Here is a 23996-nt window from a genome sequence, read left to right as displayed (position 1 = left end):
TTGTAAATTTATTTCGTAGCAACCAGAGTGACACAGAAATCAAGATTTTGCAACGGAGAATGTCGGTTTTTGCCTTTGTTAATCCACGTTTGCAGCATAAACTAATAATATTTAAAAAGTAACATTTTTATTTTGTTGAGCTAAGGTAAAATTTAACCAAGAAAATTCATGGAATATCATGATTTTTAATAAGGCGAAATTTCAAAAATGAGGAAACTTGTGCGGTAGTTTATGAATTGATTTGATTTTTCCATTCCATTACGTTAATTTGTGGTACTCTTAATTCATCAAGCGCTCTAACATATCAAACATTTTAACGTTCTTATAATTTTCTTCATTCACGTCACTCACGTCACTCTTTTGTCACTCACGGCTTGAGATTTAATCGTTTACAATTTCTTCGTTTGCAAAGGAGAGTTAATAAATTGAAAACGTAATAAATTGAAGCTAACTTATTTCTTTTATTCAACCGAGATTTTTGGGTTCTTCAATTATTTTCGTTAGGCATGTCTGTAGAAATTCAACTGAAACCTGTTGTATTATTATTTTTTTAAGCGCTCCTCAATGGTCATCAGGCCTCCAGCACCTTGATTTCTACCGCATCCTATTTAGATATATTAATATGAATTGATCACACTGGTCGTGGCCACAGCAATTCTTGACGGCCTTTTTTCTTTAAAAAACAACAACTTGGGGACTTCACTTCATGAACTTGTCCAATTAACCGACTAATCACGCAGATTGAAATATTTATTAAATAACATCTTGCATTTGTCTACCCTCAAATTCGACATTTATCGAGAGGTGGCCAAGCATACTACGTGATTACGACAAGGGGAGACGAAACCCCAACTGCGATGCTCTAAGTCATAATTCAGAGTTTTTTACATCGAAAATTTTTGTCACTAAAACGAACTCATTTATTGATGTTTTAAGCAAGTGCGATAAGGGGATACAAAAAATACATTAAAATTTTGCTTTTTTATTGCTTCTGAATGAAAGAAAATTTTATAAATTATATCATATGATGAAGTCGTTTGCTTATTCCATCCAGCATTGGCGGCAATCAGATGAAAATGATGGCCCCCGCCAACCAGCCATCTTATCCTGTTGAAGAAAATCAAGTACACAATTAGCCGGTTGAATAGCATGGCGAAAAACAGCGTTCATTTGCGTACTTTTTATTCAACGCTGGAAAGTAAATAGATTTGATGTTGATGCTTTTGCAAAAAAACTGAAAAGATTATGCAAAATCAAAAGGTTTTCAAGCTTGATCAAATTAATTTAACTCTCTTCTTCATTCACCGTAGAAGCCTCCTCTGAAGCCACCAAAGCCACCATGGCCAAAACCACGTCCGAATCCACCGCCGAAGCCATGTCCAAATCCACCACCGAAACCTCCGAATCCACCTCCGTGTCCGAAACCACCAAATCCACCGCGGCCAAATCCTCCTCCAAATCCTCCATAGCCTGGAGCCGCGAGGGCGACGGCGCAGAGCAGCAAGACGGCGAAGACGAGGCGGAGCTGTGGAGGGTGGACACGTGAACGTCGTGTCGAACGTCGTTCATACTTACATATATTTATTACGGACAAGCAATTAAGTGTTTGCCTCATCAAGAGAGAAATCGTTCATCAAGACGATATGACTTAATTTTTTACCCAGAAAATTTCATTAAAATTGAAAGGAGCGTTTGGTTTACATACCGACATAAATATTAAGCAAATGAAACGATTAATACAATAAATTTTAAATTTCAAAATATCATCTACGAATTATTGTTCGTAGTTTGATTTGTTGTTGACAATTCCTATATTTTGCTCACCATGTTGACTGAAGCTGTCGAGTAACTCAACTGTTGACTTGTTCTAATGCGTTACGCCTTATAAAGCCATAGTCGGCCTCGGTTGACCTGAGTCAGCTGTATTCAAACGGCAAATCGTGACACACGCGAATGGCTTGGAGAACAAATTACTAGCTAATTTTGACCTAGCTTTTCCTGGTGGAATGACTTGACTGGAAGCAGCCTTGAGATGATAAGCAAGCCGTTCTGTGTTTGCGCTGGATGGCTTTAGGACCTGCGGCATTGAAGTCCAGCTCCGCGTTGTTTCTCCTTTAGAAAACATTTCATTCATCGCCCAGAATAGATCCAAAAAGCAATTAGTTGCTTTTTAAACTCGCAATGAAACTTTTAAAATTTCTAATTACTAGGAAACATTTTTTTTGGAGCTCGAATACATAGTAGCTAAATTCGTCACTCAAAAAATCAAAAGTTTTTGCGTCTATGTTTCTTTGTTTCTTATTCAACTTGTTGCAATGTTTCCACTTGTTATACAATTCTTCCGGGAATGTATTTGCACAGACTTAATTAATTTATTTGTGGTCTACCCCCAGTGCTCTCATTTCCTGTTGTAATAGAAATCTCCCCCAAGTTGCCCTCGAACTTTATCATCATTATCACGGAAAATTCAAATGCCATCAGAGAACTTGTCATTATTAAAAATTAGATTTAAAATTCGAAGGTAACTTAAGTTGTAAATAAAACTGTCCGTTTAAGTTAACCACATGATCACCTCGAGTTGGATGGTAGAGTGTGGAACTTTTTTCTATGAGTTTGGAATGACGAGTTTTACGTTCTTGAGTCATGTTATTGAATCTAAGTAACCAGTCGCTGTTATCAGGGAAAGAAAATCTCACAAAAATTGCAATAGAATTTTTGGGAGCCAATACTTTTTTCTCAGCTATATATATTTATGAAATATATTGTATAATTATATGTCCATTGACAGATGCTGGTTATGGGTGATTGAAATTAAAAATTTGGGTTGAAATTAATGGTCAAAGTTCATGGCATAATTCCCACGTCATTCCAAATGCATACAATTCGACAAATTATGCAATTTGAATCAGGCTAATTTAATTTTGAAATTAAATCTCAGGCAGAATACGCTTGCATGAAATTGTTATTTTCTTTGATTTGTTTGATTCAAAACCTCAAAATTTCTAAACATTTTTGCAACCGCAATTATATACTTGGACAATGTTTCCTCTATAATTGATAAATAATAATAATTAAATAATAATAATAAGTATATTAGTAATAACAATAATACAAATCATAATAATATTAGTAATTAAAATTAGTCGCATTTCATCGTTAAATTTATTAGTGCCTCATAATCATTACTCGGCAATTATTATTATATCTATTCAGTTTTTGTTAACATTTGCCTGATTATATTGTTAAGTTTACTCGGGGTCTATTTACTATTAATTCGCTGTTTACCATCAGTTTATGGGCGGACTATCACAAAGTTTAGTCCTCTACTGGGACCACTAATGGCGCTCCCACATTTCATGCACTGCCGACTGGAATAACGATGGTCGGTTTGTTCAGATCGTTGGGCTACGAGCGGATCATGTTATAAATAAATATTCATGCCCTAGAGAACAGTTTTGGATGCTTGTAAGCCTTGCATTTATCCCAATATATCCTTACGTACGAGATTTTATAGATTTGTGATAAAATGTAGTGAAGAAAAAAAGTGCAAAAAGTGTAAAAACTATATTCGATTTTATCGCAATCTTTATCGCATTTTGAGGAATGAGTATTGATAACTATAGTATTTAAAATAGTTTATTAAAATAAAATTTGGTGAGCTCAATGAATAATATTTCCATGCCTCGGTTAGTTTCTTCATCACATTATAACTGATGAGATTTCTTTTTCTCAATACTTAGGAAAAATTTTTAACTCGATTTCGCAGTATAATGACGTCGAGCGTCCAGAAGCTTAATCTATCAGCGATAAAATTTCTTGGCGATTATAATTTTTTTAGAAAAAATCTTTCATGAAAGTGAGTAACTAATAGAGAAAAATTGTTATAATATTAGTGTAATCATAACTGATGTGATCAACTGCAATTGCAAAAGCGATGGTAAAGGTTGTGTTCTTTAAACCATTTATGAAGTTTAGTAAGTTCTTCTACGTCATGATAAATTATATATACATTAAATAATTTAATAAAATAATAACCTATAATTTTTTCCACCGATTGAAGATAAAATATAATTTGTATGAACTTCCCCAAGTATCGCTAGCACGCTCCTAATGCATATATATATATTTGTCATTCAATTGGTTTCATAATTTGATAATATCACTTCAGTGACATACTACTATTAAATAATATCGCAAATATTTCCATACTTTTCATACTTTCCCTCACGAAACACGAGCAAGACCACCGATTTGATTACACTCAGAATCGTTGCCAAACTCTACTAGCATGAGAGGCTGTGCCGAAATTGGAACTGCAATCTAAAACTTCACGCAAATAGCACAAAACAATTTCTGTCGATCGTCAACTGAAAATTTTTTAGTCCACGAAGTTATTTCCTGAATATCACATGAAGTTTTGAGCTTTATCTGCTTCTCTTGAAATTAATTTCATATATGATTTATTATAAAGTTCTGTACGGTTCTTCAAACTTGGACCATGCGAATGAGTGACGATATTCAACACCAAATAACGGACAATATTCAGTCTTTTTAATGAATGGAAAAGTTTTTCTCGAACTCTTGGACAATTAAATTCAAAATATCCGATTGTATCCATCGCCACACCTTACCCTGCTAAGATTCGTGTAGCCATTTTTGGTAAAACGAACGAATTTCTCTCCTCAATTGACCTCAAATGGTCTTGTATAGCCAATTAGTTGACCTGCACGGCTTCGGTTCATTAAAAAAACAGTTAAGGCTTAATTCATTTCGGTAGTGTCCACCATGTTTGTGGCTAGCCTTTACAATAATAAAAGGATATTCTTCAATCATACCACAGTCCTACTTTGATATTACATCTAATAAATTATTGATATTTTATCATGGGATGTAGGATTCGACCTGTCAGTTTGATTCAGTATTCAGTGTGAGGGTCTGACAGCCAAACGTTTTCACTCTGTTTAACATTCTGTTTTCAAGGTAAAAAACTGTGGAAGGTGCTTAAAAGAGGATAAACTAAAATAGTAAGAAGTATATATGAATCTTTATTATTGTCGTTCGATCGATAAAAGCAGGGAAATGTAAATAATTTCGATGCATGGTAAGATCGTGGATTTGAGGTGTCCAGTTGAGGCAAGCGATGGGAAGCTCCAACCTTGTGACTTATCCTGCGAATGAATAATGTGAAAGATTATATCGGTCATACGATAAAAACAGAGAATGAATCCATTAATTCAATGATAAAATCGTATTTTGTTTGTGAAAGTATTCTTGCGTATATCAAATATCCAACAATGCTACCAAATGCATCCGTAAAAAATTATGTTGCACACAAAACTATATACTCTTCAACTCACTAACCGTAAAAGCCTCCTCTGAAGCCGCCAAATCCTCCATGGCCAAAACCACGTCCGAATCCACCGCCAAAGCCATGTCCAAATCCACCACCGAAACCTCCGAATCCACCGCCGTGTCCGAAACCACCGAATCCACCGCGGCCAAATCCTCCTCCAAATCCTCCATAGCCTGGAGCCGCGAGGGCGACGGCGCAGAGCAGCAAGACGGCGAAGACGAGGCGGAACTGTAACAAGGATGCAGGTGAACGCCGGATCAGGGTATAATATATTTTGTGTGGCTGAATTATTCATATTTATTTATGGTGCTGATGAATCAATATTAATTTTTTTTCGATAGTTCCCAAGACAAGTCCTGAAAATACTTATTTTCGGAAATTATTCGCCGTGAATCTTTAAAACCAGCTTTCAACAGGCGTCTCGAAGAGGTTTCGTTCAACATACACTTACGTTTAAACAGCTCATCAGGCATAACTTGAAATACCAAAGTAAAATAGATTGTCTCGCAACGTAAAATGTTATGCGTATTTTCAATTAAATTTCCTGTACTACTCACCATGTCGGTGGCTGTCGAGTAACTCAACTGGTGGTTTGCTTGTAGTCGTTGCGCCTTTTATAGCCATCATCGGCCTCGGTTGACCTGAACTGGCAGCGCTCAGACGTAAAATCATGACACGCACCAACTAAAAGGTGAATAATTTACCCGTTTGCTACTTTCAAATAAGCTTGTTCCGTGTGAAATGACCTGGCTGGACGTTGCCTTGAGATGATTTGCATCTCTTTGTGTTTCAACACTTCTCAGTGTACTGCATTTGTGGCATTGACAATGGACTCGATTCACTTTTCACAATGGTCTTCTTTCAATGAAAATAGAAAAAAATGATTAATTTCTGTTTCTATTAACATTCACAATATTCATATGCTCATTAGGGTATCTAGTTTTAGTATCAAAGAAATGTTTAATTTGACAAGTAAATTACTCGTGTTAATTTATGCTGAAAATGAATAAGGGACGTTTGCAATTTAACTTTCGCAGCCCGCCGAAGTATTCAAATTTGTTGAGAGATATTCTAGATATTTACGACAATTAGGATTTAATTTTGAGACGATGAAAATTGCTTCGGTGCTGAACTTTCGGATAGTGATTAGAAATCTGTTCGTGCAAACAGGCTTCGTTTTTAGCGCATTTTCTCATTTATGGAAAAAATGCACTATTGTGCTCGCCATGTCCGTCTGTCTGTCTGTCTGTCTGTCTGTCCGTCCGTTCGTCCGTGACCTCAAGTTTTCGTCAACGAGAGCTCTCTTTCACTCACTGCAGTGAGTACTGAGTTATATTTTTTAAATCAAATCAGATTTTGCGCGATGCGATGGCATGAGGCAAATTTTCAATGGACATTCAATGAGAAGTTTACCGTACAAAAAGTACATCAAGTACGATAGATTCTACCACGTAACTTCTTTGGTTGAATGTTTGTGAGCTGGCCTTTTTTCTTTGTTGATGCGCTAAAACTTTCTGATGAGCCGATTAAACAGCTGAAACTGGCACTGCATTTCATCTAGCAGATAAATCTTGCAATTTGGAATAAATGATTCATTTAATACTCGTTTCTACGTGGACTCATCATGTATCATTTAGTTGTTATGTTCTCATTTTCTGACAATAATCGATTATTGACCGCACAAGCTGAAAAATTTGACACGTGCTTTCTCTATCTTCAATTAAGCAATAAAATATTAGCCCAACGGCTTTCGTGAGAACTTTGCCTGAAGCCACTATATCATTCATGATAGGAACAACATTTAAATCATCCTCGAACAACATAACGAAATCCACCAACAGATTTTAAAAATCTACCGCTATGTCCAAAACCACCAATTCCTTCACCTGGAGCCTCACGGACGACGACACAGAGCATTCCGACGGCGAATACGTACGAGGCGGAACTGCGACACGTCATCGCCTCGTTTAGGATATTTTTTATCAGAAAAAGTTATGTAGCTTTGAAATCGTTTCTTACATTTACTGCGTTTGTTGCAAATGATTTAATTTTTCTGACAAGCTACGGATCTCCGAACGTCATAGTTGGCATCACCGGGATTTGATTTTCGTTGAGCATTTGATTTCATCCAAGCAGCCCAATTCTTTTCTGTTTTAAGTATAATTTTCGACAAGAGAGAAAGTTCTCAAACGTCAAAATGCTCGTGAGAAACCTTGATCGTAAAATTGTTGCCGAAGAATAATAAAAGTTAAATTTTTATTGGAATCCTTACATAACTCTTATAATTCTTAACAAGCTTACGGAAGCTGTCAAGAAACTCAACTGGTGCGTTTGCTAGATGGGTGCCGCCTTAGTCTAGCTAAATGTTCTTTTGGACGTCACAAAAATTTGAGGAAATACCAAATACTAGTCGGTATTTTTTGAGCGAAACTCAGGCATGATTATTAGAATTCAGTTTTTACGTGTCACTAAAAAATTATAAAGTGAGCTACGAACCAGAACGTATATTCGAATGCAGGTAGTTAAATCGCAGACATATGAATTTCTTCAGACACATCTTTTTCATTACTTTGATTGCCTTAGTAGAATTCACCTCTCAGCATAATATTCTTTACGCGTGCGAATTGTTGTGTTGTTTTCGATGTCGTGTCGAGAGCAATACTTTTCCGTATTGTATTCCTTATTATTAGTTAATATAACGTTGCAGTTTAGAATATTATATTCCTAGTGATGCATTGCTGAATTACCTCCTGCAAACTTTCTATACTTGGCTGCGCTCAGCACGACCCCTGCCGACTACTGCTGAAGCGGCTGCAACGTGGCTTATGTCGTTGGTAGTTTTTACACAGGCAAATGTAAATATTAAAGGTGTTTTTGTTATAATTGTTTCAATGGTTTTCATTATTTTTGACCCTAGTGCAGTAACCATTACTGTTGTTATCTTGCATGTTATAATTGTAGTATGCAAAGCTACCAACAATCAATTTATGACGAATTGCAGTTTATGATGCTCATACTGCGTCGGAGATAGTGTATAGCTCATCGATAACATTATGGAAGTTGATCTCAAATCTGCCGAAATTTGGGCTAAAAGACCTGCAGTTCTATTATTGGCGTGCTACATTTTAAATTCTACTGCTACATGACTAATGATGTAGTTATCGAATTTTTTTCAAATTTAGTCCAGGAACATGAGTGAAAATATTCCAACCCAAACGATAGACAAGTTTCGATGTTCTCATGAAAGGCAATAATGTTCGTCTGTATACGGGCTATGGATTGTTAATCCTAAGTAAGCACTCGCTTTTTGTTGGTCCCAATTTACATGCAAAACACTTTTCGAAAATTTCTCAGTAAAAAAGACGATTTTCATTTTTCCAATAGACATATGTTCAACAGGCTCAATGCATAATCATCATCGTGTTTGAAGATGAACGAATGCAGCGGTAAGGCGTTCGCAATAAAGTAACTGCGCTGACTAATGAACGTAAAATGTAACGTGATAACTCAGAACTCGCTTTCGATTTAAATTTAATGTTCATCTTCAAAGGCCTGAACAATTTTATAGCGGTCGCTTTCCTAGCTATTTCTCTGTGTTTCAGGCTCCCGGCCGCTCCTCAGGTTCATTTGAGCTACAAGAATGGAGTTAACACTACAATAATACCGAAGAATAAATGGATGTCTGCAATGTCTGCAGCATAATACTGCTTGGCTAACATTACATTAACGGCTCGTACAAGCTGCCAAATGCAAGGACAAATACTTGAATGAAATAAGCAGTATGTTGAAGTTTTTATTATTTTCACTCGAATGAAAACAACAGGATAATCATTAATAATTTTGACACATGACAAGATCGTTGATCTTGTCGTCTTTTGCTGTTGAATAAATTAAAAGAATTATATTCATATGATCGAAAGACAGCTTGGGAGTGATCGCATATACATAAGTAAATCCCATGATTGTTTGGCAGCTTTCTACCACTCACCTAACTTGAAAATTATATATGTTTCAGGAGGTCAACGACTCAATAAGCTAGACGCCATATAGTACATTGACTCACTAACTCACTAGCCGCGGAATCCTCCTCCGAAGGCACCAATGCAACCATGGCCAAAACCACGTCTGAAGCCACCACTGAAGCCATGTCCAAATCCACCACGTTGCCAAACTCTATTCGGCATGAGAGGCTGTGCCGAAATTGGCCCTGCATGCAATCTATAACTTCACGCAAATAGGACAAAACAATTTCTGTCGACCCTTCAACCTGAACATTTTTGTTCGGCCACGAAGTTTGTTACTGGAGATCACATGAAGTTTTGCGCTTTATCTGCTTTTCTTGAAATTAGTCTCATATATGATTTATTATAAAGTTCTGAACGGTTCTTAAAACTTGGACCATGCGAATGAGTGACGACATTCAACCCCAAATAACGGACAAGATTAATTATTTTCAATGAATGGAAAAGTGTTACTCGATCTTTTGGTCAAATAAATTCTAAATATCCGACTGTATCCATCGCCACATTTTGCCCTGCCAAGATTTCTGTAGCCAATTTTAGTAAAGCGAACGAATTTCTCTCTACAATTGACCTCAAAATATCTTGTATAGCCAATTAGTTGGCCTGCACGGCTTCGGTTCATTAAAAAAACAGTTTGTACTACTCACCATGTCGGTGGCTGTCGAGTAACTCAACTGGTGGTTTGTTTGCAGTCGTTGCGCCTTTTATAGCCATCATCGGCCTCGGTTGACCTGAACTGGCAGCGCTCAGACGTAAAATCATGACACGCACCAACTAAAAGGAGAATAATTTATCCGTTTGCTACTTTCAAATAAGCTTGTTCCGTGTGAAAAGACTAGGCTGGCGCAGCCTTGGGATAATTTGCATCTCTCTGTGTTTCAACACTTTTCAGTGTACTGCTTTTGTAGCATTGACAATGGACTCGATTCAATTTTTACAATGGTTTTCTTTCAATGAAAATAGAAAAAAATATTCATTTTTTTTATTTACATTCACAATATTCATTTCCACATTAGGGTATCGAATATTAGCATCTAAGAAATGTTTAACTTGAAAACAAAAATGAATCCGGTGAATTTATACTGAAGGTGAATAATAGACGTTTACAATTTAACGTCCGCAGACTGTCGAAATATTAAAATTTATTGGGATATATTATTGATATTTAAGACAATTAGGATTTAATTTTAAGACGATGAAAAATGCTTCGGTACTGAAGTTTCGGATAATGATCCAAAATCTGTTCGTGCAAACAGGTTTCGTTTTTTCCATTAAATCGGATTACGTGCGATGCTGTGACATGAGGTAAATTTTTACTGGGCATTCAATGAGAAGTTTACCGTTCAAAAAGTACATCGAGTACGATAGATTCTACCACGTAATTGCTTTGGTTGAATTTTTGTGAGCTGACCTATTTTCTTTGTTGATACACTAAAACTTTCTGATGAGTCGATTTCCGTTGGAACAGCTGAAACTGGCATTGCATCGCACATTGCAGATAAATCTAGCAGTTTAGAATTAATGATTCATCTAACACCCGCTTTCACGTGGACCCATCATGTACAATTTATTAGTCGAATTTTCATTTTCTGATAATAAAATAATCGATTATTGACCGTGCAACTTGAAAATTTTCACAGATGTTCCCTCTGTCTTCAATAAGCGATAAAATATTAGCCCAACGGTTTTCGTGAGAACTTCGCCTGAAACCACTAAATCCTTCATGATGGGAACCACGTTTTAATCCTTCTCCAACAACATAATGAAATCCACCAATAGGTCTTACAAATCCACCGCCATGTTAAAAACCACCAAATCCTTCACCTGGAGCCGCGAGGGCCTTTACACAGAGCATCCAGACGGCAAAGACTAGGCGGTACGTCATCGTCTCCTTCAGTATTTTTTTCCTATCAGAAAAAGCTATGTAGCCTTGAAATATTTTTTCACATTTATTGCATAATGTTGCACATGAGCGTATTTTTCCGATAATCTACGGATTTTCGAACTGCAAAGTGGGTATCACCAGGATTTAATTTCCGTTTTTGTTTTAAGTATAATTTTCGTCAAGAGAGAAAGTTCTTAAAAGAGAAAATGCTCGTGAGTAACCTTGATCGTAAAATAGTTTCCTCTGAATCCACCGCCCTGTCCGAAACCACCAAATCCACCGCGGCCAAATCCTCATCCAAATCCTCCATAGCCTGGAGCCGCGAGGGCGACGGCGCAGAGCAGCAAGACGGCAAAGAAGTGGCGGAACTGGCACATTTATTATTGGAAACACTAATAAAAATAATAAACGTTCATTTTTTCTTTGTATTCTTCCATAATTCTTAACAAGCTTAAGGAAGCTGCCGAGAAACTCAACTGGTGGGTTGGTCAGATTGACGCCGCCATAGGAAGCCACGAGCGACCTCGGTTGACCAGAGTTGACTGCGCGCAACCGTTGAATCGCTACATGGAGCGTCGCGACTATGAGAGTCAATCATCCACTATTGCTAATATCAACGGAGCTTGCAAGTCGTGAAAATCCTTGCCTTCAAGCAGCCTTGATGTGGTTTAGATGTAGGCGAGTTGAGCTATCATCATCTCATTCTCAGCAACACTGATTATTCTCAGTTTTTACAGTGCCCAGGGTCCAATTCGTTGCTAGGAAAATGTTTAGAATATTCAAATTTCGTACTGACTTTCAATTTAGCCAAGATAATTTTAAACAAAACTAATTCTGAAATTCTAACAAATAATTACACTTAAATTGTATGTGACAATGTGATCCGAGATTTCAAACGAATATTATTTTAGAATTTCTAAAATAGCCTTTGTTATTTAATTGTGTACCAACGTGACAATTCATGACATAAGATTACATACTCGTTGCCATTTTTGTACGCAAGCGTGCCGTATTAGCTTTGCTCTGTTAACTTATACAAGACAAAATCTGGCCAAATACGTATTACAAATTTGGCAAATACGTGCGTTAAGGAGTTGACGGTTTACTTTTGCTAAGCATAATCTAGCTAAATGTTCTTTTGGACGTCACAAAAATTTGAGGAAATACCAAATACTAGTCGGTATTTTTTGAGCGAAACTCAGGCATGATTATTAGAAGTCAGTTATTACGTGTCACTAAAAAGATATAAAATGAGCTACGAACCTGAACGTATATTCGAATGCAGGTAGTTAAATCGCAGATATATGAATTCGTTCAGAGACATCTTTTTCATTACTTTGATTGTCTTAGTAGAATTCACCTCTCAGCATCATATTCTTTACGCATGCGAATTGTTGTGTTGTTTTCGATGTCGTGTCGAGAGCAATACTTTTCCGTATTGTATTCCTTATCATTAGTTAATATAACGTTACAGTTTAGAATATTATATTCCTAGTGATGCATTGCTGAATTACCTCCTGCAAACTTTCTATACTTGGCTGCGCTCAGCACGACCCCTGCCGACTACTGCTGAAGCGTCTGTAACGTGGCTTATGTCGTTGGTAGTTTTTACACAGGCAAATGTAAATGTTAAAGGTGTTTTTGTTATAGTTGTTTCAATCGTTTTCATTATTTTTGACCCTAGTGCAGTAACCATTACTGCTGTTATCTTGCATCTTATAATTATTGTATGCAAAGCCAATACATACGTTCTCCCTTCAATCAATTTATGAAGAATTGCAGTTTATGATGCTCATACTGCGTCGGAGATAGTGTATATAGCTCATAGGTAACATTATGGAAGTTGATCTCAAATCTGCCGAAATTTATGCTAAAAGACCTGCAGTTCTATTATTGGTGTGCTACATTTTAAATTCTACTGCTACATGACTAATGACGTAGTTATCGAATTTTTTCAAATTTAGACCAGGAACATGAGTGAAAATATTCCAACCCAAACGATCGACAAGTTTCGATGTTCTCATGAAAGGCAATAATGTTCGTCTGTATACGGGCTATGGATTGTTAATCCTAAGTATAAGCACTCGCTTTTTGTTGGTCCCAATTTACATGCAAAACACTGTTCGAAAATTTCTCAGTAAAAAAGACGATTTTCATTTTTCCAATAGACATATTCGCCTTTTATAGCCATCATCGGCCTCGGTTGACCTGAACTGGCAGCGCTCAGACGTAAAATCATGACACGCACCAACTAAAAGGTGAATAATTTATCCGTTTGCTACTTTCAAATAAGCCTGTTCCGTGTGAAAAGACTTGGCTGGACGTAGCCTTGAGATGATTTGCATCTCTTTGTGTTTCAACACTTCTCAGTGTACTGCATATGTGGCATTGACAATGGACGCGATTCACTTTTTACAAAGGTCTTCTTTCGATGAAAAAAAAATTTAATTTTGGTTTCTATTTACATTCACAATAATCATATCCTCATTAGGGTATTTGGTTTTGGTATCAAAGAAATGTTTAATTTGACATTAAATTACTCGTGTTAATTTATGCTGAAGGTGAGTAATAGACGTTTGCAATTTAACTTTCGCAGCCCGCCGAAGTATTCAAATTTGTTGAGAGGTATCCTAGATATTTACGACAATTAGGATTTAATTTTAAGGCGCTGGAAAATGCTTTGGCGCTGAAGTTTCGGATAGTGATCCAAAATTTGTTCGTGCAAACAGGCTTCGTTTTTCCCATTAAATCGGATTTCGGGCGATGCTATGGCATGAGGCTAATTTTTAATGGACATTCAATGAAAAGTTTAACGTACAAAAAGTACATCGAGTACGATAGATTCTACCACGTAATTGCTTTGGTTGAATTTTTGTGAGCTGACCTATTTTGTTTGTTGATGTACTAAAACTTTCTGATGAGTCGATTGAACAGCTTAAACTGGCACTGCACAACATCTAGCAGATAAATCTTGCAATTTGGAATAAATGATTCATTTAATACTCGCTTTCACTTGGACTCATCGTGTATCATTTAGTTGTTAAGTTCTCATTTTCTGACAATAATCGATTATTGACCGCACAACCTGAAAAATTTGACACGTGCTTTCCCTATCTTCAATTAAGCAATAAAATACCAGCCCAACGGCTTTCGTGAGAACTTTGCCTGAAGCTACTATATCATTCATGATGGGAACAACATTTAGATCATCCTTGAACAACATAACGAAATAAACCAACAGATCTTAAAAATCCACCGTCATGTCCAAAACCACCAATTCCTTTACTTGGAGCCTCGCGTACGACGACACAGAGCATTCAGACGGCGAATACGTACGAGGCGGAACTGCGACACGTCATCGCCTCGTTTAGGATATTTTTTTATCAGAAAAAGTTATGTAGCTTTGAAATCGTTTTTTACATTTACTGCATTTGTTGCAAATGATTGCATTTTTCTGACAAGCTACGGATCTCCGAACGTCATAGTTGGCATCACCGGGATTTGATTTTCGTTGAGCATTTGATTTCGTCCAAGCAGCCCAATTCTTTTCTGTTTTAAGTATAATTTTCGTCAAGAGAGAAAGTTCTCAAAAGTCAAAATGCTCGTGAGAAACCTTGATCGTAAAATTGTTGCCGAAGAATAATAAAAGTTAAATTTTTATTGGAATCCTTACATAACTCTTATAAGTCTTAACAAGTTTACGGAAGCTGTCAATAAACTCAACTGGTGCGTTTGCTAGATGGGTGCCGCCTTAGGAAGCCACAAGCGACCTCGGTTGACCAGAGTTGACTGCGCGCAACCGTTGAATCGCTACATAGAGCGTCGCGCTATGAGAGTTTATCATCCACTGTTGCTAATATCAACGGAGCTCGCAAGTCGTGAAAATCCTTGCCTTCAAGCAGCCTTGATGTGGTTTAGATGTAGGCGGGTTGAGCTATCATCATCTCATTCTCAGCAACACTGATTATTCTCATTTTTGACAGTGCCCAGGGTCTAATTTGTTGCTAGGAAAATGTTTAGAATATTAAAATTTCGTACTGACTTCCAATTTAACCAAGATAATTTTAAAAAATCCAATTCTGAAATTCTAACAAATAATTACACTTAAATTGTATGTGACAATGTGACCCGAGATTTCAAACGAATATTATTTTAGAATTTTTAAAATAGCCTTTGTTATTTAATTGTGTACCAACGTGACAATTCATGACATACAATTACATACTCGTTGCCATTTTTGTACGCAAGCGTGCCGTATTAGCTCTGCTCTGTTAACTTATACAAGACAAAATCTGGCCAAATACGTATTACAAATTTGGCAAATACGTGCGGTAAGGAGTTGACGGTTTACTTTTGCTAAGCATAATCTAGCTAAATGTACTTATGGGCGTCACAAAAATTTGAGGAAATACTTAATACTAGTCGGTATTTTTTGAGCGAAACTCAGGCATGATTATTAAAAGTCAGTTATTACGTGTCACTAAAAAATGATAAAATGAGCTACGAACCTGAACGTATATTCGAATGAAGGTAGTTAAATCGCAGGCATATGAATTTGTTCAGACACATCTTTTTCATTGCTTTGCTTGCCTTAGCAGAGTTCACCTCTCATCATCATATTCTCTATGCGTGCGAATTGTTGTGTTGTCTTCGATGTCGTGTCAAGAGCAATACTTTTCCGTATTGTATTCATTATTATTAGTTAATATAACGTTGCAGTTTAGAATATTATATTCCTAGTGATGCATTGCTGAATTACCTCCTGCAAACATTCTATACTTGGCTGCGCTCAGCACGAGCCCTGCCGACTACTGCTGAAGCGGCTGCAATGTGGCTTATGTCGTTGGTAGTTTTTACACAGGCAAATGTAAATGTTAAAGGTATTTTTGTTATAGTTGTTTCAATCGTTTCGTTATTTTTGATCCTAGTGCAGTAACCATTACTGCTGTTATCTTGAATGTTATAATTATTGTATGCAAAGCTAATAAATATATTCTCCCTTCAAACAATTTATGACGAATTGCAGTTTATGATGCTCATACCGCGTCGGAGATAGTGTATAGCTCTTCGATATCATTATGGAAGTTGATCTCAAATCGGCCGAAATTTAGGCTAAAAGACCTGCAGGTTTATTCTTGGTGTGCTACATTTTAAATTCTACTGCTACATGACTAATGATGTAGTTATAAACTTTTTCAAATTTAAACCAATAACACGACTGAAAATATTCCAAACCAAACGATAGGACAAGTTTCAATGTTCTCAGGAAAGGAAATAATGTTCGTCTGTTTTGGGCAATGGATTGCTAATCCCAAGTAACCACTCGCTTTCAGTGTGTCCCAATTTACATGCAAAACCCATTTCGAAAATTTCTCAATAAAAAAGACGATTTTCTTCTTTCCAATTGACATATGTTCAACAGGCTCATTGTATAATCATCATCGTGTTTGAAGATGAACGAATGTAACGGTAAGGCGTTCGCAATAATGGAACTGCGCTGATTAATGAACGCAAAATGTAACGTGATAACTCAGGACTCAAGCGTTTTCGATTTAAACTTAATGTTCATCTTCAAAGGCCTGACCAATTTATGACCATCTCTTTCCTAGCTATTTTTTGTGTTACAGGCTTCCGGCCGCTCCTCAGGTTCATTTGAGCTACAAGAATGGAGTCAACACTACAATAATAAAGACAAATACTTGAATGAAATAAGCAGTATGTTGAAGTTTTTATTATTGTCACTCGAATGAAAACAACAGGATAATCATTAATAATTTTGACACATGAAATGATCGTTGATTTGTGTCGTCTCGTTGAATCAGGCGATGGCAGTTGAACCAGGCGTCTTTTCCTGTTGAATAAATTAAAAGAATTATTCATATGATCGAAAGTCAGCTTGGGAGTGACCACATATACAGAAATAAATCCCATGATTGATTAACAGCTTTCTACCACTTACCTAATTTGAAAAAATATATATGTTTCAGGCGGTCAACGACTCAATAAGCTGGACGCCATATATAGTACATTGACTCACTAACACACTAGCCGTGGAATCCTCCTCCGAAGCCACCAAAGCCACCATGGCCAAAACCACGTCTGAATCCACCGCCGAAGCCATGTCCAAATCCACCACCGAAACCTCCGAATCCACCGCCGTGTCCGAAGCCACCAAATCCACCGCGGCCAAATCCTCCTCCAAATCCTCCATAGCCTGGAGCCGCGAGGGCGACGGAGCAGAGCAGCAAGACGGCGAAGACGAGGCGGAACTGTACGTGGAGAGTGGGTATGTGAACGTCGTGTCAGGAATATAACAAGCATTACAAGACTGAACTATTAGTGTTTAATTATTTTGCCGCCGATTCAAATGCTAATTACAAGTATTAAACGTAGAGAGCTGGAGTTTCTAGCATTGAGATATTCGTTGGCTCGATTTTACTCAACAGGTTTTTATCATGTAGTGCAGAGATGGCTCATTAAAAATGCATTCACGAAAAAAACATATGAATGCGGGATATAAGATTTTAGCAACTTAATGTTGCTTAGTCTATTAAAGTTTTGTATTCCTCCTTCGGAACCTAATAAGACACTCACCATGTTGTCGGTGGCTGTCGAGTAACTCAACTGGTACGTTGCTCACAGTCGTGGCGCCCTATATAGCCACGAGCTGCCTCAGTGACCTACGTAAGTTGACTGCACTCGACAGTTTAATCGTTCCATTTCTTCCCATAAACCAATGACAGTGGGAATAAATTATCTGGTTTAGGTGCTTTCTACCTATCATGTTCCTGTATTACAAGCAGGCTTGGACGCAGCCTTGAGTCGATGATTAGCAGCTCAGGGTGTATGCGCGGCACGAGGCTTTTTTCCGCATCGCGTAACCTTAGAAACTCTATGTTTCTAAGGCTACTATGACAACGGTTACAATGTTCGTAAATAGTCTTTTGTTAATTGGAAATAAATCAACGGGACATGAGCTGCAATCCTACTACACTCGACAGGCCGGAATTTTTCCCAGAGATAATGCGAGATGCATAATAATTAATCAATATGATGCAATAATGAATAATAAATACATATCATTACATAATAGAATTAACAAAAAATATAATCATATATAATATACATAAAAGTAGGAGGAACATAATTGCATACCAGAATTAATAAATAAACTATAATCTATAATCTCATAGTTTAGCTGCGGCACGAAATATTTCTGTTTTTGAGTTTATAAGCAATTTGCCAATTTTTAAGCCTGCCAGGATTCACTTACGTTTTGTTAAATCAACTTAAATTGCTGTTTATGGCAATACGCGATTATTTTTTGCATCAAGTACGAATTAAGGTTTTTCTGTTCGGTGGTGAGTACTAATTTTGATAGCCACTGAGCCTGCTTTGGTTTTGGAAGATTTTTTTTAACAGAAATTTTCTGCACAAAATAATATATTTCTATGCAGATTGTGCTGTAATTCTCAATTCAAATTAAATGTACCTGACTCCGAACTATTTCGAGATTCTAGAAGTAAAACTCTTTTGTATTCTTTTAACCATTTGAATATTTACCAACTGTTTGAGGACGTAAAACAAATGCAACAGATAATAAGTACAATTTTTCGGAATTCTCAGCCGATTCTTTAATAATGGACCTATTTTTGTAAATCAGCCAAATAATTTAGAAGGCCGGTCACTTATTCCATTCGTATTTTTTATCGATACTTGTGCATGTTTATCTCCTCACCAAAAACGCATGCCAATTAATGAGGTTAAATTTTCATTCAAGATAAATATTATTGTGTGTCGACGGAGCCTCCTACTCATAGATTAGGTAACACACCTGAAATACCCAATTCAATTACATGTAAAGCATGGCTCTTAGTTGTTGTCAAACGACCTTAAAAAACGGTCCTCAGTTTTAGCGTTATGTCGATATTCCGCTGTGAGCTAAATAGCGTTTTGTTATTTTTATTTCTTTTCCTCTAAAACCTTCTTAAAGTCAAGTTCTTTTTCATCATATTTTTCTAGTTTTATATATTGCGTATTCGTGGAGCATGAATAATGAATGAGAAATAAAGAATAAAGAAAGTATAATCTACAGCCATCTAGCCTCACAATTTTTAAAATTTGTGCGTCTCTTATGTTTTTTTTCCTCAGTTGTGCAAATCAAAATGTATACAGCACAAAAAATCATTTATTTCCTGAAATACCGGCATAAATAATTATTGATCTTTGTTTTTTCACGGATTAGTTTTGTCTGCTTTGATTTTCAGTACAACCTTCATGTATGATCAGACATGTTTCTATTAATATTATTATTATTATTCTACGAAGCAGTTATCGTGGCGTCTGGTTCAAACGAGCTCCGAGGGCACGTTACACGTATGTTTAATAGCTAACGAAAAATAAATAGACGCGAGAAAGAATAAGAGGGGATAAAAATGACTACGGAACGCACTATTTATCGTACCTATATATTATCGCAAACTGTACGTATTCAAAAATTTCCTGAGAAGACTAACACGTTCAAAATTTTCTGACTCGTCGTAAACTTGTACCCTGAAAAAGCGCTCAGTTAAAAATCAGTCACGGATGCGAGGCATGATAAAAAAGAAACCTCGGAATATTGACGTAACTAGTTTCACTTGAACGCGTGTAAAAAGAACCATACAGCAAAAGCAGAATTACAAATTTTGAAGAGAAAACCCAATATCAGAAGAAACAATAAAATTTGGTTTGCTTACATTCTTGAATCTTCCTCGAAGCTTCTAAAGCCAAGCAATGCATTACTATAAATGCTACAAAGAAGCTAAACCGTTTATCACAGCTTTCCAAAAATGCTTCAAGGGAATTTATTTCTTTGCTTCGAGTATCGTGAAACTAATTTATTATTTCACTAAAAATATGAATACATATTTGTATACCAGATTTTGTTTCATATTGATTCTCAATCCTTTAAATTATAGCTGAAATAAGAAGATTTCGTTAGTAAAATTTGAATGTTACTCCTGCACCTTAGAGATATTTCTTTGATACCCTGTTATATTTTTGCTCAATCATGCAGGTCAATCAGCAATTCCACGGTCTGCTTAATGCTTGTAATGCGGGGGAAATCAACGGAATGCCCGCGGATTAAAATGGAATTACAGGACATCTTGTATTCCAAAGCTCCAGGAATTAGTTCGTTGACGATAATAATTTGCTGCTTGCGTTCCTGACTCAATTTAATTACTATGCAAGAAATTAATTTTTTCTTCGTTTGCTATTGTTTCTTAGCTCGGCCTTCACATGTTCCGGATCATTTCATAGTTTATCTTATTTTTTATTGATTGTATTTTACCGGATATTGTCTTTCCGTGTTTATTTTCATCTATATATGAAGCAGATTTGTAGTTCATAAATGGGCATTTCAATACACTATTTGCCATGTATGTCACGTGCAAATTTTAATTGTAAATTTATAAACAAAGAAATTACATTAAATTATACTGAGAACAAATAGCATGCTTCAATTGATGCTCCATATTATCTGTGTTAAAACTTTTGAAAATCAGAGATAAAAAATATAAAAACGAATTTCGACAGTCGAGAGTAAAACCTAATGTAATTAACGTTTCAAATGTTGTGTATAAATTTTATTTGAATGGCATTCCCGATACTACTAAACTGCAAAATATCAGTATTGATGTTATCGTACTGTTTGAATCTGATTTATATTTGATTCTTAATCGCAGAATCCCTGGCATGAATTACCGATCGACGATCAATGAATTGCTGTCAGCGATCTACGATGGTCTTGTTCGTGAATACCTATGTCTGATTATACCTATGTCTGATAATACCTATGACTGATTATACCTATGTCTGATTATACCTATGTCTGATTAAACCCATGTCTGATAATAACTATGTCTGATAATACCTATGTCTGACAATACCTATGTCTGATAATACCTATGTCTGCTAATACCTATGTCTGATAATACCTATGTCTGATAGTACCTATGTCTGATTATACCTATGTCTGATTAAACCCATGTCTGATACTAACTATGTCTGATAATACCTATGTCTGATAATACCTAAGTCTGATTATACCTATGTCTGATAATACCTATGTCTGATAATATACTCTGTATTAGGCTCTGTATTAGGATATTAATTTCCAACTTCGGTTGGACTTCCATCATTATTTCGGCGAATGTTTCGACCGCAAGTCTAATTTTTTAATATTATTTCCTCTTGTCGAGTTGTCGAGCAGAAAAAATCTATATTTTGCATGTATGAGGGCTGGGTTTTTGTACCACCGCGTAAGTGTTAATGAAGCATACAATCGATCGCATATTGTTTAGCAAGTGCACGATGTATGGAAAAATCTCTCAGCAAAAGCTATAAACTATTCGTGAATAAAAATTAAGAATTTAAATTGCAAATTCTTCTAGATCGCATCAGAAAATTGTTATAAATATGGTTTCAATGACATATGCACCAGTAAAAAATGGAATTAAATATTGAAATTTTGGTGTTAATTTTTATTGTCGTCATTGCACAGGAAAAAAATATCAGAGGTCCAGATTAGCCTTTTTCGGTTGTGGTCGTCATCGAGAGGTCCTTGAAGTGTCCTCACACCAGCATCTTATCCTGTTGAAGAAATGGAAATATAAAATATTAGATCAGTACTCATTGCAGTGAGTGACAGTGAGCTCATTTTTCATGATTTATTGTCATGTAAATGGAAAAGATTATAAGGGTGGCAACGCAGATTTCATCACAATTAACGATTAAATCATAACAAATTAATGTATTTCTTCAAGCTGGATATTAAAAAAATTACCACTTCTGATTTATTCACCGTAAAAGCCTCCACCAAATCCACCGTGGCCGAAACCGCGTTTAAATCCGCCTCCGAAGCCATGTCCAAATCCACCACCGAAACTTCCGAATCCTACGCCGTGTCCAAAGCCACCAAATCCACCGTGGCCAAATCCTCCAAAACCACCAAAGCCTGGAGCCGCGAGGGCGACGGCGCAGAGCAGCAAGACGGCGAAGACGAGGCGGAACTGCGCAAGTGTTATTAAAGGTCAGGCAAAATCTGTAGCAGCCTTCTTTGAAAAAGTTGTGGCATTCTTTTAATGGTGAGTCAATAATACTGTTTCGAATCGGAAGTAAGTTTAAATATTTCACGGACTCTTCCACGCTATAATAGTGAAATAGCACTCACCGAGTTACTTCAGACATGCACGGTTGTTGTTGAAAAAATATTGGAAAAAATTGCATGATGTTTCTCATAGTGAGAATTTCAAACGGTGCATGTAGATCAAAATAGCTCCCTTGAATACTTTGTTTACATTTTTACGTTCAAAGGGCGGTTCTCTCTCATGGGTGATTAATGAAATATAAAATTGTTTGCATTAACACTGCTTGACAATTATTCGTCAATAACTAAGTTTACTTACCATGTTCTCGGTGGCTGTCGAGGAACTCAACTAGTGACTTGTTTTCGAGTGTTTCGCCTTATAAAGCCATGAGCGGCCTCGGGTGAACCAAATGGGCCCCTCGGACGTGAAAACTTGACAAACTCCGCTAAAAACGGAAGTAAATCTTTCATTAGCGTCTTTCAACCTAGCCGTTCCTTGTTGAAATTACTCACTTGGATGCAGCCTTGAGATGATTGAAAGGCTTTTGTATATGTAGTGCGCAACATTGAAACTTGCCACTGCCTGTCTCCATGGAAAAGTTCAACGGCGACAGAGTTTTAATTGTGAGTCTACATTTTTGCACGCAGGTCTATGGGCAAACCAAACGTGCTGATTGCCAGTTTTTTGTAGAATTTCCTAAATTGAAAATTACATGTAATTACTGAAATTCTACTTATCGCGTTAAACGATTTTCAAGGATAAAAATTTTGAATAATCGTAGAAATTACTTCATTGGTGGTCCGAAGAACGTTGACAATCGCGGAGCGTTCTGATGTGTTAATAATAAAATAACTTGGTTAATAACGATTATTATTTTTATTGTTAGCGTCTTGCAGCAGCTTTTGACTATAGACAGTATAAAAGAAATCAGATTAAGTAAATTAATGATTTTGCACTAATTCTGAGCGCGGCAACGTCGATTGTAAGTATTCCCATTTTATGAAAGCGGCTGTGAATAAACTATAGAATTTCCTGGCATTGGTTCCACACATCAGCTCCAGGCTGGTATGAGAAATAAACTACAACACATTTGCGGTATAAATCTTAATTATCGACCGGTAAATTATCGGCTCATTATAACGAACACTTCAACCGCCATACGCGTTAAGTCTGATGATTATAGATATTTAAATATTTGCGTAGTGCACGGTTTGATGTATCTCAAAATGTCATGATATTAAATTTTGGGATTTTTCTAACTAATCGAACATTTCAAAATATCAGCAACAACTGTGAACAAAATTTTAACAGCTACAAATTTATCTACAGGAACTTGAACAGAAAACTTACTTCTTAGTCGAAAAGACGCTCGAAATTACTGGCCTGTACGATTTTATTACAAAATATAACTTTTTATGTTGTGAAGCATTACGTACTGTACAAACAACCGTGAATTCTAGCCGACAATAAATAGCTACGAACTTAAAATAATATTTCAAATGTTTTATCAAAACTTGTTCAGAAATAGAGCTCCTAAAATCTACTTGAAAAAATTGGCAAATTGAATGTGTCTGTAATTCACAAGTGACAAATCGGTTTGGCCG

General features: G+C 36.4%; 1 protein-coding gene and 1 long non-coding RNA gene across 2 annotated transcripts; both read right to left on the bottom strand.

Moving 5' to 3' along the window:
- Positions 1 to 992: 992 nt before the first annotated feature.
- On the bottom strand, positions 993 to 17872 carry LOC108681175 (keratin-associated protein 19-2-like). Its single transcript, XM_047880395.1, has 3 exons — positions 17855 to 17872; positions 1306 to 1525; positions 993 to 1107 (listed from the first exon to the last, which is right to left on the bottom strand). Exons 1-3 carry the CDS (start codon positions 17855 to 17857, stop codon positions 1103 to 1105), a joined length of 228 nt encoding a protein of 75 aa, XP_047736351.1. The 5' UTR covers positions 17858 to 17872; the 3' UTR covers positions 993 to 1102.
- Positions 17873 to 21771: 3899 nt separating this feature from the next.
- On the bottom strand, positions 21772 to 22742 carry LOC108681152. Its single transcript, XR_001931471.2, has 3 exons — positions 22711 to 22742; positions 22107 to 22314; positions 21772 to 21895 (listed from the first exon to the last, which is right to left on the bottom strand). It is a non-coding gene; the product is annotated as an uncharacterized LOC108681152 (long non-coding RNA).
- Positions 22743 to 23996: the final 1254 nt, after the last annotated feature.

Source organism: Hyalella azteca, unplaced genomic scaffold (assembly GCF_000764305.2).
Source record: "Hyalella azteca isolate HAZT.00-mixed unplaced genomic scaffold, Hazt_2.0.2 contig5366, whole genome shotgun sequence".
Classification (NCBI taxonomy): Eukaryota; Metazoa; Arthropoda; class Malacostraca; order Amphipoda; family Hyalellidae; genus Hyalella; species Hyalella azteca.
This window is presented reverse-complemented; position numbering and strand designations above follow the sequence as displayed.